This window comes from Saccoglossus kowalevskii, chromosome 3, assembly GCF_978046115.1.
Source record: "Saccoglossus kowalevskii chromosome 3, keSacKowa6.1, whole genome shotgun sequence".
NCBI classification, from domain to species: domain Eukaryota; kingdom Metazoa; phylum Hemichordata; class Enteropneusta; family Harrimaniidae; genus Saccoglossus; species Saccoglossus kowalevskii.
The window spans coordinates 26,925,981-26,941,683 of record NC_140643.1 but is presented as its reverse complement, the minus strand read 5'-3'; the positions used below and the strand labels follow the sequence as shown (position 1 = coordinate 26,941,683).

At 33.5% G+C, this 15,703-nt stretch overlaps 1 protein-coding gene across 1 annotated transcript; it reads left to right on the top strand.

Annotated features, from left to right (window-relative positions):
• Positions 1 to 579: 579 nt before the first annotated feature.
• LOC102808892 (somatostatin receptor type 1-like) lies at positions 580 to 1,840 on the top strand. The gene has a single exon (XM_006812885.2). It carries the CDS (start codon positions 580 to 582, stop codon positions 1,657 to 1,659), a length of 1,080 nt encoding a protein of 359 aa, XP_006812948.1. The 3' UTR covers positions 1,660 to 1,840.
• Positions 1,841 to 15,703: the final 13,863 nt, after the last annotated feature.

Genomic DNA, 15,703 nt, shown 5'->3' with positions numbered 1-15,703 from the left:
ATTATAATAACAGTATGTAAAACGTAACAACACATGCCATACAGATTAGTTACGATGTTCATTTCACTTCGCGGCAGTACATTGTTTATGAGAATAGTGTAGTTTTATCACTGCGACTAACTACTATCACGTCTTCGTGGTCAACTCATGCATGTACCTTTAATGACTGAATTCCGTTCTCTTTATTTTTAATCAGATACCAATTACACGTTTATCAATATATATTGAAAGTCATGTTTTAAAGATAAGCAAAGCGTTATACTATGCATGTATGCGAGAAACACAATCAGAGCGCATTCTTCTTCCGCTGTGTTTCCCGTTGGTTGTAATCAACTCTCTCAAATTACCAGCAACGTCGTCAGTTACAACTTCCAATCCGTACCCCGGCATGACGATGTTTCTAAGTACCTGCCTAGGTAGTTAACCACTTCATCCATGTACAAAAGCTGTCCGGCCACATGTGCGTACAATTAGTGTACTTTGTATTGTCAGAGCCATTATCAATTTAGTATTGTATTCCGGCAATTAGGTGAACATTCTTGCGTATTTTTTTTTCAGTTAACTATTTCGCATGCCATAATGAACATCACAAATATCACCGTGGAGATGGAAGAGAGTGGCGGGGAACAATATGGTTTTACGTGTGGTGCAACTGGAACTTCCTTATATGTAGTGGGTATACTGATCTGTTTCATTGGCCTGCTTTTTAACGGAGCATTCGTGTTTGTGTTTGCTCGCGTACGCTATATGAAAACACTAACGAACGCATATTTAGTGAACTTAGCTACATCTGACATGCTATTGCTTTTGAGTGTTTTACTGGTTTATGTGAGCACGCTGGTGGATCGTGAAGTTCTCACTCGGGATCTCAACTGTGCCATCAACTATATACACACGACGCTGTTATTCGTATCGCTATGGGTTGTTACCATCGTCAGCATCGAAAGATACCTGGGTATTTGCAACCCACTGAAGGCCATGATGCTAAAAACAAAAGGTCGAGTAATGTCTCTCATCTGCACAACCTGGGTACTGGGCGTGCTATTTGCTATGCCGAGAATTCTACAATGCACTCTGTTAAAATCACATCCGACCATGTTACAGAAAGCAGAATACGCGGTCTACATTACTTATGCATTGATGTTCCTTGTTTCTATGGTTACCGTTGCCACTATGTACACTCTGACAATTACTAATTTTAGACAGTCCGTCAAACGGCTGCGGGATCGTAAACAGTCGAAAAAAATCAAATCCGATGAGAAGCAAGTGCTTGTCACGTGTATGGCTATATCTGTAGTGTTTTTCATCTGTATGTTGCCAGCATTTTATAAATACGTATTACATGTGATATGGAAAATGACCGGCTCAGACATGCCACATGGTGGGCACTTTACGATCTGCATGTACGCTCTGTCCAAATGGTTCCTACTGATTAACTCATCTATAAATCCAATAATATACACTATCACCAGCGCACGTTGCAGGCGAGCATTTTACTTAGCGTTTTGCTGCCGACAAGAAGAGTCCGACTACGGTGTGACAGGCACCGTGCGATCGACTCTCGGTAACAGCTCTAGTATGATGGCAAGTATCAATATGGGCAACACGGAATGCTCTTACAAGCCCAGACTGCCAAACGTGACAGAACTCAGTCTCTGAATATATTACTCAGTTAAGTTGAAGTCACTACAACTGCCCAAAATTTGAAATTACGAAAAACACACGACACGACATAAACTATGTATTCTCGCTAGTTCGTATTTCTTTGCGGCTTGGTTGAAAATGAAAACATTATTTATTTATTTAGTTTAGTTTGCCAAACAAGCAACGAAATGCAAAAAAAAAATACTGGATTATTTTCTGTTTGTAGTTTTATTATTTACCATCCTTTTGAAACAGTTCTGGAGTGAAACACGTAGTTCTGCTTTGCGCATATTGATTCTTCGTGATAAAATAAGTTGGGAACCACCACGACCCTATTGACTCTATCGTGGAAAAGTGTTTCATGAATACATATAGATTACAACTGACACTTATGTTGATGTTGTTAAGGCAATATGTATGAAAAAGCACATTAAAACAATCTGCATATTTAGTTAATTACTTGTGTTGCATTGAAGGAAGCTTGCAACATAAACGATATATCATTTTATCGTTTTTTATTATCGAATATTTTTACGTTGGATACGTAGATGCGACATCACAACAAAACATTTAGCGTGTTTTGAGTATTTCTCTATCTGAATGATCCCAATATGACTGTATCCATACTGGTTAAGATAGAACAGTACATGTTTCCAATCCTAGTTAATTAGTATTTTATCTCCAATTGTAAGTTTAATCATTGAATATTCATTTGCCAATACTATTAATTGATACCCAACTATACAGTACCCATAGCAAAAAACATGATGACATTTTCTCATATGACCTCTGTCTTAGTCATTTAAATGACATCTAATTATACACTATCACAGGGTGAACGGTCCCACGATACAAACTTCAGATGTTATGTTGCCATAACTACGTAATCACTTGCTTGGCACGGTTGATCTCGAGTCGCCACACGAACCGTAAACAGTCTTTCGAGAATTAGTAAGATTGACTTGTTTTCTGTCTTGACAAAAATCCCAGTATAATGGCGTCATTGTCCCGGATGAACACGTAACGCCATCCGTTATTACACACAATATTGGAAGATGATCTTCATTGAAGATGGGGTTAATTGCATGATGTCACCTACAAATCATAGGCTGTTCTTATCTTGTAATATCGCGCGAGGTCTCTTGGTTTTGGCACATTGTTATAAGAACTCATTTGGTGAAATACCGTGTATCCGTCAGATTAAAGCATGGGGAGTTACAGTACGTATCACTACGAGTATGCTTCACTAAAAGTGAAATATAATATAACTGTATATACAAATATTCGGGTAAATTAGGAAAACGTAAATATTATGAATTGACAACAACGCAATGACGTATTTACTAATTATGAAAAACATATGTATTAATATTATGATAATGGTTTTAGTAATGTTTAGTTTTTTCATTCAACGTTGACGAAATAGGTGAGATAATATACATACAAAGGAAATAGCAGTCATTTTTGTTTTCTTTTACGTTGAGCTTTGTTCCGATTACTGTGTATCGTCGCATTTGCATGTAAAATGTAGCAGTGCTGGTGTAATTGCTGATAACATTAATCTGAACCATACCGCTGCTTTGTATAGTGTTGTAAATAATTGAAGGAGTAATCACATTTCAAGAGTGCAAATTGTGTTGTAATTCAATTATATGAAAAATTAAAGTATTATAAGCGTACATTTGTCAATTAATTTCGTTTTCTACTTAATTCACCATAGTGATTATATAATTCGTCTACCAATACGAAGAGTCTGGATTAGTTGATTTGTATTTGCTTGCTTTCTTAGCGCATCAGTACGTGTAAATACATTATGGCCAACTGTACAAACAATTACATTAACCTTGAAAATTATAGTGTGGTGTATTTTGTCGATTAAATGTGTTACTTTGCAATTTACTATGATAATGACGACAAAAACTCATCGTTATTGAACCTTAATCAGCAAGTGTATGATAATTTTATTTGCTGATGAAATCCAAACAGTACGTAATTTCATTCACGCTGTGGCTTTTGACTGAGAACATAAATTATATTATTTGGAAACGCTGTCAAACATAATTAAATTTGGAAATTTTCAATGGTATCTACACAAACCAAGAAACAATGTTAGTTGCTGTATCGTAGGCACAGTAAACAAATCATTGAAAACCCACACAGAGCTCAATTGAATTTTGAAATTATGATAATCACTATCTGTGAGTTCTTCCATTGAACTTCGAAAGCTGATACTACAAACTCTCAGCTTTATATATTATTATATCAAGCACCAATCAAAATACACACTCGTACACTAGCAGTACACAACAGACCCATGCGCAATTCGGCTTGCAGGAATGACGTATTGTAGTCTTTTCATCTTCTAAGTGCAGGTTAAAAACCTCATTGACACGCATTAACGTCGCACAAAGTAAAGAATTTATTTACGGGAGCTGATTGAACTCCATGCTTTTATACGATTTGGTAAATCTAAAAACTTTGGTTGATCTGAGTAATATATTATTACACGTCTAAAATTTGCTTTGAGTGGAAGGCATAACAATTAAGAAAGAAAGTAACAAGGAAGTGACCTTATGAATTATGTAACAGTCGATTCAGTACCTGCAGCGTAGAAAAAACACACACTGCATATGCGATAATATTGTAGTTGATTTCGTGCACAACACAGGAAACACATCTGCTCCACAGGAAATACTCTACTCTGCCAAAACGCTGTACTCTGTCCGAAGCGTAGGACACGAAACGACATCACTGTATATGGAATAATGTTGCAGTCGATTTGATGACTGTAGTGTAGAACAGAAATATTGTTGCGAATTCAGTTCAATTTAGCATGTTTATTCTTAGATATAAATTCACACGAATACTTTTAATTATATTAGCTATTGGGTTAAAACGAAACAAACTACACGTTAAGATTACCAGACAACGAGATACTGACCATGTTAGGTATTACATAAAAGTCATGTGTATATTACAGAAGAATTGTTAAAAGATCAAATACAAAATCAATTCAAATATGTGTATGCGTCTAAACGCTCACGGAGCATATACAGTTATCCAGTCGCTGTACTCATTAAAATTCATAGTTTTCTATTATATGTAGATATGCGCGTGTTAGTCCACAAAACAATCGTATTATTACACGTGAAAATTATATTATATATTGACTAAAACCCTGCTTTCATTCTGTGCGGAGAATCTATTGCGTGCGTCAACGATTTTTGATGGAGAAAAAATATTACTATTCATGTCCCTCTACTTATATTACACTTTCGAGACAAACTTCATCAAGTGACCCCGTGTAAACTATATGCATGTGCATACTGACATGTTATTATTACTATATGATTGAATACCTAAAACAAACAAGCGTCATTCACCATCCACAAGTACAAAAGCACAACTCAAAAATTAATAGAATTCGTTCTTTTTATAACGAACAAATACGAGTATTCGACGTCTGAAGATCCCCTGACAAGTCATGTATTTAATATACGGCCACCGGTGCACAATTCATCTATCTGACTTCTTATGACAGATTACATGTGCCTAGACGCATATTGGGTTCAAATCCCGTATAACCGACAAGCAAACCGATCGTAATCTTAGGAGACATAGCTTTCTCGTTTTATACTTATCTCGTCAGAGGAAATCTCCCTGATCACGGTCGTATATTACAAGCGACCAGCGCCTTAACCTCATTTTCGTTGAGCACACGCTCTATATTTTATGAGTTATGTGTTGTACACTCAGACACGCGCCCTCTTGTGAGCAAGACAACACGTAATGATGATAGCAGGCGAGAGAACAGTGTGCTTTCAATTTTCAGTGAATGCAATTAGCCTATTGCTAAATATAACTTTTTGTATCGTATACATACAATATTTTTCAAGCATACTCGATTGTTTAGATGTACATGAGCACGATCCGTGGTATGGTTGAATAAATATATATAAATGTTATGTGTTCGTTTCATTAATGAAATTAATCTGCCTGCAAAAAAATACCACAATTTGTGCTTGTACTGGCTGTTTCAGAAATGATTTAAAATTCGTTTAGTTATTCAGCTGATGTGCAATTAGACAATCCAGGTTATTGGCTTTCGATCCCCAGACTAATAGTTTACGTGATTTCATTCAGGTAATACCGCCATCAACGGCCAACTATATACTATCAAGATCAGTATCTCTTCTATGACCAATACAATAGATGATGTGTTCCTGAAGTTAATGCGAAGCTAGGTAAAATATTGTGCCTGATTGGCCACCTAACAATCAGAGAAATCATAATCAAAATCCTGCTTATATATATGTATATATTTATATATATGTACTTCGACTCAAATGTAAGTTTGCAACAGTATGATGAAGTAAAGCACCATCGTGTGTCGTATATATATATACATACGTTGAATTGTAATAAAATATCAAATACAGAAACAGCAGTCGGATGAAGTGACCCGATAACGTCTACTTAACTGTAATAATGCATCAACCAGGGTCTCAAACTACATATGTCTTGACTGATGTCAGCGTCTCGCCTATTTTGTTTTACAATCACATCAAGCTGAAGGTCGTATTTGATGAACACAACAGTTTAATTCATCGTATTTTGTTTTGCTAGAAAATCAAGTGGAGACGTCGTTGCTGTTGTACACACTGGTTAATCTACACAATCCACATAATACTCGATGATCATGCACACAGTTCCTGACATGTAATTTATAAAGGTGATTGGAATTTCCTTTGAACTGCTAAGTAATTACTATGTATGTTTAGCTTGTCACATTAGGTTGATTGGATCTTTAACGAGTTATACTTTTTTTTATAAGAAATATTGATGAGTGAGTACGCCAGCTTTGAAATAGACAATAAGTATGTGCCATCATAGTAACTACCAATTATACTGCATTATAGCCAAAGTGCTGCTGGGCATGATATTGGCAAAATGCATTTAAATGAATAATTGAACATTTGCAGTAATAATAAATGTAGTCGTCTCGGATTGCTACGCTGAAATGAATGCAGACACTGCATTATGTATCAATTGAAACATATATTTATATATAGATTAATATAATTAAAGATATAATACACAATCTAAATGTTCTGGGGGCGATTATACTAGGTTATTAAAATGTATTAAATATCAAATGCTCGTAAAAAGTACATTTCATCTGTATATAACGTGTCATAAATGATGTGAACCACCTATTGACAAATTTCATTTATCACGGACACGCGTGATGCAAACGATATTTGTAATATAGCATGGTCAACGTTGCTGTTTATATTTGGCAGTTGTCCGATATGTTGTATTTCACCTACGATTATGTCACAATGAATCAGACAAAAACGATGGGCATATTACAGTAAGATTTGTCACACCTTCCACCCTATAAATTAATTTGAAACGTCTTGTCGCATGATTTTAGTCTGTCACGTGTCACTCATTTCTAATCCAGACCATGATTAAGCAATTAAGCAACAGGGGAAATAGGTCAAAAGATCAAGCTGGAATAGGTTGCTTCAATAGCAATAACAGGTAACACAAATTTATCAGACTTCCTCCAGACAAATTAATTGAAGTAATAACAAACGTAAACGGAATTTGATGAATAAAGAGTCATTTTTATATACTATTAATTTCGCAACGAAAACATGTATGCAATACGATGGTGTTTTAATTAATTAATTAATTAACAACCAGAAAGAATAATGTTGGTAGTACTTCAACTTTCATTAATAAAATTTAACCTAAGCTATTGACTTCCGGTATTTTCCGGTAGCCATATTATTGGCTGAAGCATGGTCTTATATATTAGGACTTTAGGTTTATATCTTAAACAAGGTCTAGAAGACGTGCGATCCTTTCCGAAACTGAGACTACATATCTAACTGATTCTAAATCAGACGACTGTAAGCACTGTTCATAGTGATTGCGATTCTATAATCAACTGATCAAAACAAGGAAGCCTGATGCAAGTACTACTACGAATTACTATTCCAAAAAATGCTAACATTATTTTGCATTTTGCGAGAAAAATCCCTTGCTTTTATTGCGAGACAGGGTTCGAATCAAACCCTGGGACGTTATCGACCCGGCCATCCTTACCACTTACCGAGCTTGTCGTCTGTCTATAAATTGGCTTAAATGCAAAGGATCACAACTAAAACATTTTGTTTGCTTTTTTTGCTTCGTATATATGGCAGAATGATGTATGGTTGGTATAACCCAGTTTGTTGAAATATATTGGAATTGGTGTCGATTTGGTTATGCGTCTTGTTCATCTGTGCCTAAAACCCCAAATCCACTTGGGATTCAATATATAACGAAATATATAATGAAAATCAGGGTATTATATTTTCAAAATTATCATCCGTGATGATGTTATAATTCGGATATCAACGGGGCTGACGCTCGGTTATTATCTGCGGCCATATATGCTAATTTTCTCTATCGAGGGCTTATATTCACTACCAAAAACTCTCTTTTGCCGTTTCTGAACTCTAATTAAAGAAACAAAATGAAAAGAATACTTGAAGGGAAGCCAATGTTATTGGTTGCAGATTCATAAAGTTTTAACAAAATGTGAGTGCGGTTAGATAATTCGCTTTACATCATTGTAATGCACGCATCGCCTAACTGCATAGAACAAAGATTATTCAGCAGAATGGCGTAATCAATAGTACAAACCAATTTACGTAATTCAATGAAAAGATTACCGAGACGATCTTCGGTTGATTTATATTCTACTATTTCTTACGTTAACAATGTAAACTAATGATGTGATGGCATGTTGTTTTCTGCAGTTGGATTGGCAGCTGCTAACTAGTTATTCATTCTGATCCAGAAGTTACATATTTTTTCATAAGGACATGTTTCATTAACTTTTTTTTAAACGGGGATGATTTTCGTCGATTTACAGTCCGATAGGCTACAATCAATTTAGTTTCTATGACGGCGATGGCGCAATACATGCTCCAGATTTCAGCAAGCGAGTATTCATGCTTATGAGCTGTTCTTCTACTTCTTTCAGGATGATTGAAAACTGAAAAAATTCCTCTGTAGTTTTTAATATTGAAGGCTTTACTCCAATAATAATCACAGATTTGCAGAGCTCATTTTTGACACGTAGAAGTAAGTGTATAGTCCAGTCAATTTAGCGACAAATCATGCATAGCCGGTAACTAATTGCACATGGTAAAATATCCTCCACAATATCTATTAGTCAAAGCACCAGCAATCTAGCAAAATGGTTTAGAAAAATGTTATTAAATGAATTCATGTTGTTTCTAAGTGTTTAACATTAGTGAATACTAGAAAGTGTAATTAGACAATACAATTATTCCAAAACAAATTCAAAACAAAAATATTAATATATTAAATTTCTATATTGATATAATTTGATACAAAGTGCAGTGATATTAATATTTTGGGAAAATCTGCACAATAATTGTTGCATGATTTCTATAGTAATACATTTATGTGATACATATAGAATATCGCATGAGAGACCCTGATATTTCAGATTGAACGAGCCTAGTAATTTCATAAGTTTTTAAATTTTAAAAACATTGACCGTATTTCACATCGTAGAACATTTGCATAACTAATCGCTGTGCATAAAGACATACTACCGTTAGTTCACGATGTTGCAATTAAGAAATATGGTTAGTTTTGATGGCACTGCTACATTTACGGAGACGCATAGGTAACATAATTACTATTTGAGAAGTGGATGTAATTTACGAACGTTTTAGCAAACAGCTGAAACAACGTTCATGTTATTTTTAATAGGTATTCAAGAAATATTGTGAAAATTTAACAAACATCTTAAGATATGCGATATTGCGATGGTGGAAATCTGCTTGCATGGACTAATCAGATTGCCGTGATATTTATTGCATAATATGGAAATATGCTGAATTACAGCTTTATAAAACCGAACTATTTTGATATATATATATAGAAAAATACGTATATCAGGTGTGACATCTACATGACATTGGCACATTATCATTTTATACAAAAGGAGCTACATAACACACGTACCATGTGACAACACTCAATCAACGACGGGCCGTGGTCTAACCTTTTTTAAGTACACCTACTCGCCCACTATCGTTAATTAACGGACAGTTTTGTGGCTCCGGCCAGACAAGGGTTCTTGACACTGTGCGCCAGGGACTCTTACCAGATCTCCAAACTAGTGATAGCGATAGCGAAATCTTAATCGTACTTTTAGATAACAGTTATGCAAGTTGCGTAATTGCGGACGAGAAGAACGCATGATTTTTGTGCAAAAAAAATACATAAATTTTACTAGGTTTTTAATATTTTGTTTAGGGGATATTTGCGACATATTACCATGAACATATTTTGTTTTGCAATTAGATGCAGGTAAGGAACGATTTGTTTCGCTAAATTGTCTGGACAATTGACAAATTGATATTAGAACCGAATATTCCAAAAGGCACATAATCTTTGTTGGTTTAATTTTCCACAAGGAATTGCTCCAGGATTCAGGTGTATATTATCTGAAAAGTAGGACAACAGTAACCTAACGAACTAAAGAACTTGTGGGACTGTATAATACATTACAAAATACATTACGTGCATTACAATGAAGGTAATTGGAGTTTGTTGCATAATTTCAATGAAAATGTCGTATAGTTTGATAACAAACAAACAAATTTGATAAATATATATTTTCTCAGATACGGTATATAAACTCTACATGTGTGCATGCAGCATACAATCGGCGATGTGTCAGGGGTGCATTAACCGCCAAAACATTAATAACATTTACGCCATTCCAATTGCCATGATTAATAGAAGCCTTATTATTTGATTGTTGAACTTTTATAGTGACATGGGAATGACTTTGATTAATGTTGAGCATGTTTAATAATGAGTATATGCTTTAATTTTGTTTGATAGTGCATATTGTTTGGAATCATTGAGTGTGATTCACCGTAAAATAAAGAAAAAACTATTTGTTTTGGCAGTAGACGTAGTATTTTTTTGCAATCGACACTATTGTTATTTGCACGCTTGGAATACTGATACGTATAAATAAATCTGGGATGTCTGATTGCCAGATGTAATTTTGCTTGCAACGCGCCAACCAGGGTCCAATGCCATAGGTTCATACGAAATTCTGAGGTTTCGAATAATTTAAATAATTTTACTCATGTTTTCAGCTTTTTTTTTTATTTTATATTGAAATAAACCTGGAAAATCTCATTCTCTTTCAACTGCATCTGAAATTTCGTACTGACAAATTACACTCGAATAATTGTGCCTTTTTCAATGTTTACATGTTTTATGAGATTTATTTATTTCAATAGTTCACATATATTTACATGTAAAGTTATTGCAGGTAGACAAGCTGCACTGCATAATTACCTTTAGATAGTTATTACTACAAACGTGAACCTGATATGGTTAGAAATCCGAACGCTGATATCGTATGACTGGTAGCCCGAAAGACAAAGTGTTTTCCTTTGAATTAAACTTGAAACCGCCCAACCAGTGGCCTGCTTTAAGGATTGTCACTACAATGTTGGTGACATTATGACAGTGAAGGACTCCAAAACAAGAGTCACTACTTTATATCTAGATTAATCGCCGTGGTACAATATCTGGATATCAGATGCAATTTTCATTATGTATGTATGTATGTAGACATTTCTTTGGTCAACAAATCTGCGTGAAAATAGTTAGGGATAGAAGAACCATACCCTAATAGTCAAATGAAATATGCTAAAATGGTCCGGGAACGTATATTGTCAATACGGGGTTACCGCATCGCTAGCTTGCTGTGCTAGAATCTAGATGGACACAATTGGCCAGTGTTTTATATTTGATTTCGCAAGACATTGCGCCAGGTTCTGAAACAGGGCATTTAGTCTATACAACTTCGGTAATAGAACATTCAGACGATCCAGGGAGCAGCTTTTTGGTTGATAGATTTGTTTCTACATTGCTTGTATATATTCTGAGAGTCAACTGTCAAATAACCGCATATTAGCCATTACTAAGCCAACGCGTAATTGTTTTAGACGCAGTCAATAATTTAATGAATGAATGAATGAATGAAACAAAGTGAATTGAAGTTGATATACTCACACTGTGATACAAGTACTGCATTGCATACCTTCATCACTCAGAGTGACAGATTTATGAACAGCATGTACAGTAATTTTGTACGGGTGACTGATTCTATATAATGAAGTAATAATGAAGTCTCCACCTTGCATCGTTATTTATTTTCAATGAACAGTATTTTAGATAAAACTGATTGCCAGTATTAATTTCCTGTTATCCTAGACGTCCTTGGGCAATTTCGTGAGTTCGCCCGATCCTAGTTACACTGGGAAAACCAACATCCAGGGTATTATATAAAGTCTTGTAATGGATTATTCAGATTTGCCATTGAGCAATAGGTAGGGCTGTCTGCTCTAAATTCGAATGTTTTGAAGGCATTTAATGGTAAGTTAGAAATACAAAAATCAATAATCCAAACAGCAATAGCAAATACGGGATTTTTACTGTAGTAGCCTACTATAATAAATAAATTATTAAGAATTGTTATCAATTCGATGATAAGCATTCAATAAATTAGACTAGTATTGGCCTTAGTTTTCTAGAACTGCTCGTAAAATTGGCGGTGTTCAAACAACATATTATATTATTGTATTTTACATTTTGGCGTAATACATCTATGGATAAACGGTTCGCTTTGTCAATTTGTTGTAGCACTCTAACCCCAAGCGCTAATCGTATCATGCCATGTCATTAGAAACATTGATATAGAGGGATAAATGAATATCTAATTCAAGTATAATACTTTTATCTTAATACTGATGTATAACTGCTATGATAAACCCCCTTAACATTTACTAATTTGAATATTTTTATCGTTGAATCTTCTAATTCATTGATAGGGCTCGTGTGTCGAGTGAGTGTGTAGTGCTTTCTATGTCATAAAATACACTAATAGTATCCATGATCACTTTCATAACGAGTTTATCTAGATTTGCATGATCGCGGAAACAATACATTACCGTGAAGGTTAGTCGTGCGTTAAATAAACTAAATAGAGAGAACAGGGACTTTTTTTGAGATTTTTGAAAAAGATAATATTTACTTTTTCAATTTGGTTGTCAAAATAACGTCTCCTCGACCATTGACTTTTATTACCACACTTATTTACTTCGAAATTCCATCACCATTGTATTTGCGGGGCTTAATTTGATTAGATTATATTGTGCTATATCACTAGTAAAATAAATGAATATGAATTGGCAATTACAGCAGCTTGAATTGAATTACTTGTTTATAATTTATATATTTTTATAGCATCACATTTCTTTTTTTTACAGACCGCAATACAAAATTGTTATTTAAAATTTAATTTTGCAAAGCGTCGAAGCACATCTTATAATAACACATTTGATATCATAGTACTCACTGGTTTCAATAATATCAACAATATAAATGCTTTTATTGTAACAAATTTGAATAAAATTAGTTGTCTAAAGTATGGTAGTAAATAATATACAGATGTGATAATAATAAATTCACTATTAACGTCAACAACCACTATACTAGTTATAGTTTTTAAAATTTGACATTCTTTTAAAGACTTGATTCAATCATATTATAACAGGAAACGGCATGGTACTGTTTCCATACAAATAACCTGAAATCCGTCGATGTAGATAGGATGTATCTTTGTGCATATATTTATTATCTCGATGATGACCTTTCACTCACTTGCAGATTATGATACCTACGCAACACTGAGACCATTGCACGCCACTACAGATATTTCGAATTAATTTATTTAAATCCATAAAGCACCTAATTCTGATGAGGCTATATACAATACAAAATTTAATTGAATTTTTTGTAAATATATGTATTGTTTTAGTATATATGCAATGTAATCGTCATAGATGTTTTATGGAATAGCTACTACCTTCCAAACATATTAGATTTAGCAAAATTATACCAATTATCCGGTTCTGACCTCAGTAGATGCCCCTGCAATCTGTTAATCATCTCACATTGTTACGGACTAACTAGTGCATTTTAATATATTCTTACAGAAAGATTCTTATAGCAATTTGAATAGGCCATTTTCAATTTATTTTACAGATATTTCATTTATGGAAATTCTATAGCATCTGATAGTCTTTTATAAAAATTATATAAAATTTCAAAGAAGTTTATAATATACTAGAAGATTTTTATAGATGTTTTTACAGAAATTATAAAAAATATATAACTGATAGTTTATAAAGGAATAGAAAAGATTACTATAATTGTTTTATAAAAATCTGTATAATTTTAAATTCTAAAGCCAACTATAAAACATGGCAACAACCATATATCAGAAAAACTTCACATATATGATGAAAGTCAATGACAAAAGTAGATTATTAAAATTAAAATTAAAGATTATAAATTAAGTTATACGCATTGAAGAATTCGTAGATGGCTACACCAGAAACATAGGAGTCATCAATTGACTGTTTCGAACGTTACATTTATACTACATACTCATCATTTTATGCCTAATTGTTTTAGTAATTTTGAATGAATACTACATTTACAAACTTTGTTATTATCTTAAATGTAAAATATCCTGTATGTTGCTGAACTGTGGTATTACATTATACTTGTATTTAACAGCAACACTACTTCACGTTATTTAAAAAAAAATACTTAAATTACACATTCAATGTATGCACATTTCTGATAAATAAACTTTAACCCAAATTTTCCGCTAAGAATATCAGAATCAAATACAATTATTGTAATTGCTATCGCATTAACATCTAACTGTATACATGAGAATTTAATTATATTTAACTGTACAAAAGTCTTCAAAACCAGATTCATAAAGTGTTTGTAATATTAATAACCCAACAAATATAAAACACAAACGACACACCTTTGAAGTCAACAGTCAGCTGGTTAGCGATTACTATCACTGCATACACACATGCTCAAAATTCACAGTGATTTTCAGTGTTTCATGGTGAAAGTGATAAAAACATTAAGTAAAATTGCATATGCATATCACGCACAATTTCTGTGACATATATGCCAGTTGCACAGTTCTGTAAGTTTAGAATTTATGTTTTCAGTAATAACTTCCAAGTTTCAAAAATTCTATTAAGAAATTCAGAAAAGCTATAAAAATACTATAGACGAAACTTGTGTGTTAATCAATTTTCAATTGAATAAATTATAACAATCGTATTATTTTACTAATACTTCAAGAAATAAACAGAATGAAAATGATTAAGTTTAATTATAACCACACAAACACAACATGTATAGACTTTACAAACTATTGAAAATGTATAGATTTCCATAGGAATCTTATAGACGCAGCTTGGCATGACCCCGGCCCCTTATGACCTACGTAATCTAAATTATTTAACCCAAAAATACATCTACTTGTTCTGCACTTCTATCAATAGTTCAAATGTCTTTCAGAATTTTCTTATCAAACATATTAAGTCTTTTTTTCAACCTACAATAAATTGCTCTGATGATTAGAGTAAAATGTTGTGTTGATTGAGCCGCATTACATTAAATTATGACGGAAAGTTGTGACATCTGAATTATATCGGTATTATTGCTAAACAGTGTGCACTATTAATTCATTTGTGCAATGTTTGCATACATTGTTGAGTTGCCAAAGCAAATTGAATTCAGAATATGTAGTTACATTTTAATACAATGTTCATAATTTGTGAAAGCCTGTTGTAAGGAATTTCACAGTTGGATGATGAAGGCGTACACAATTTGAATTGCGTTTAAAAATATACTGCCATCTTGCGTTCGTTTACATTTTGAAAGATTTATGAAAAGGCTAAAGCGCCCCCTACTTTGAATACTTTTTTTTAAATTGATTATTATGTAATAGCGCCTCCAGTGTTGAACAAATTTTAGCAAAGCAATACAGTATGGAACGTGGCTCAATTTTTGAATTTTTGTAAACAAAACTTTAATATACGTACGTACTAGGGCA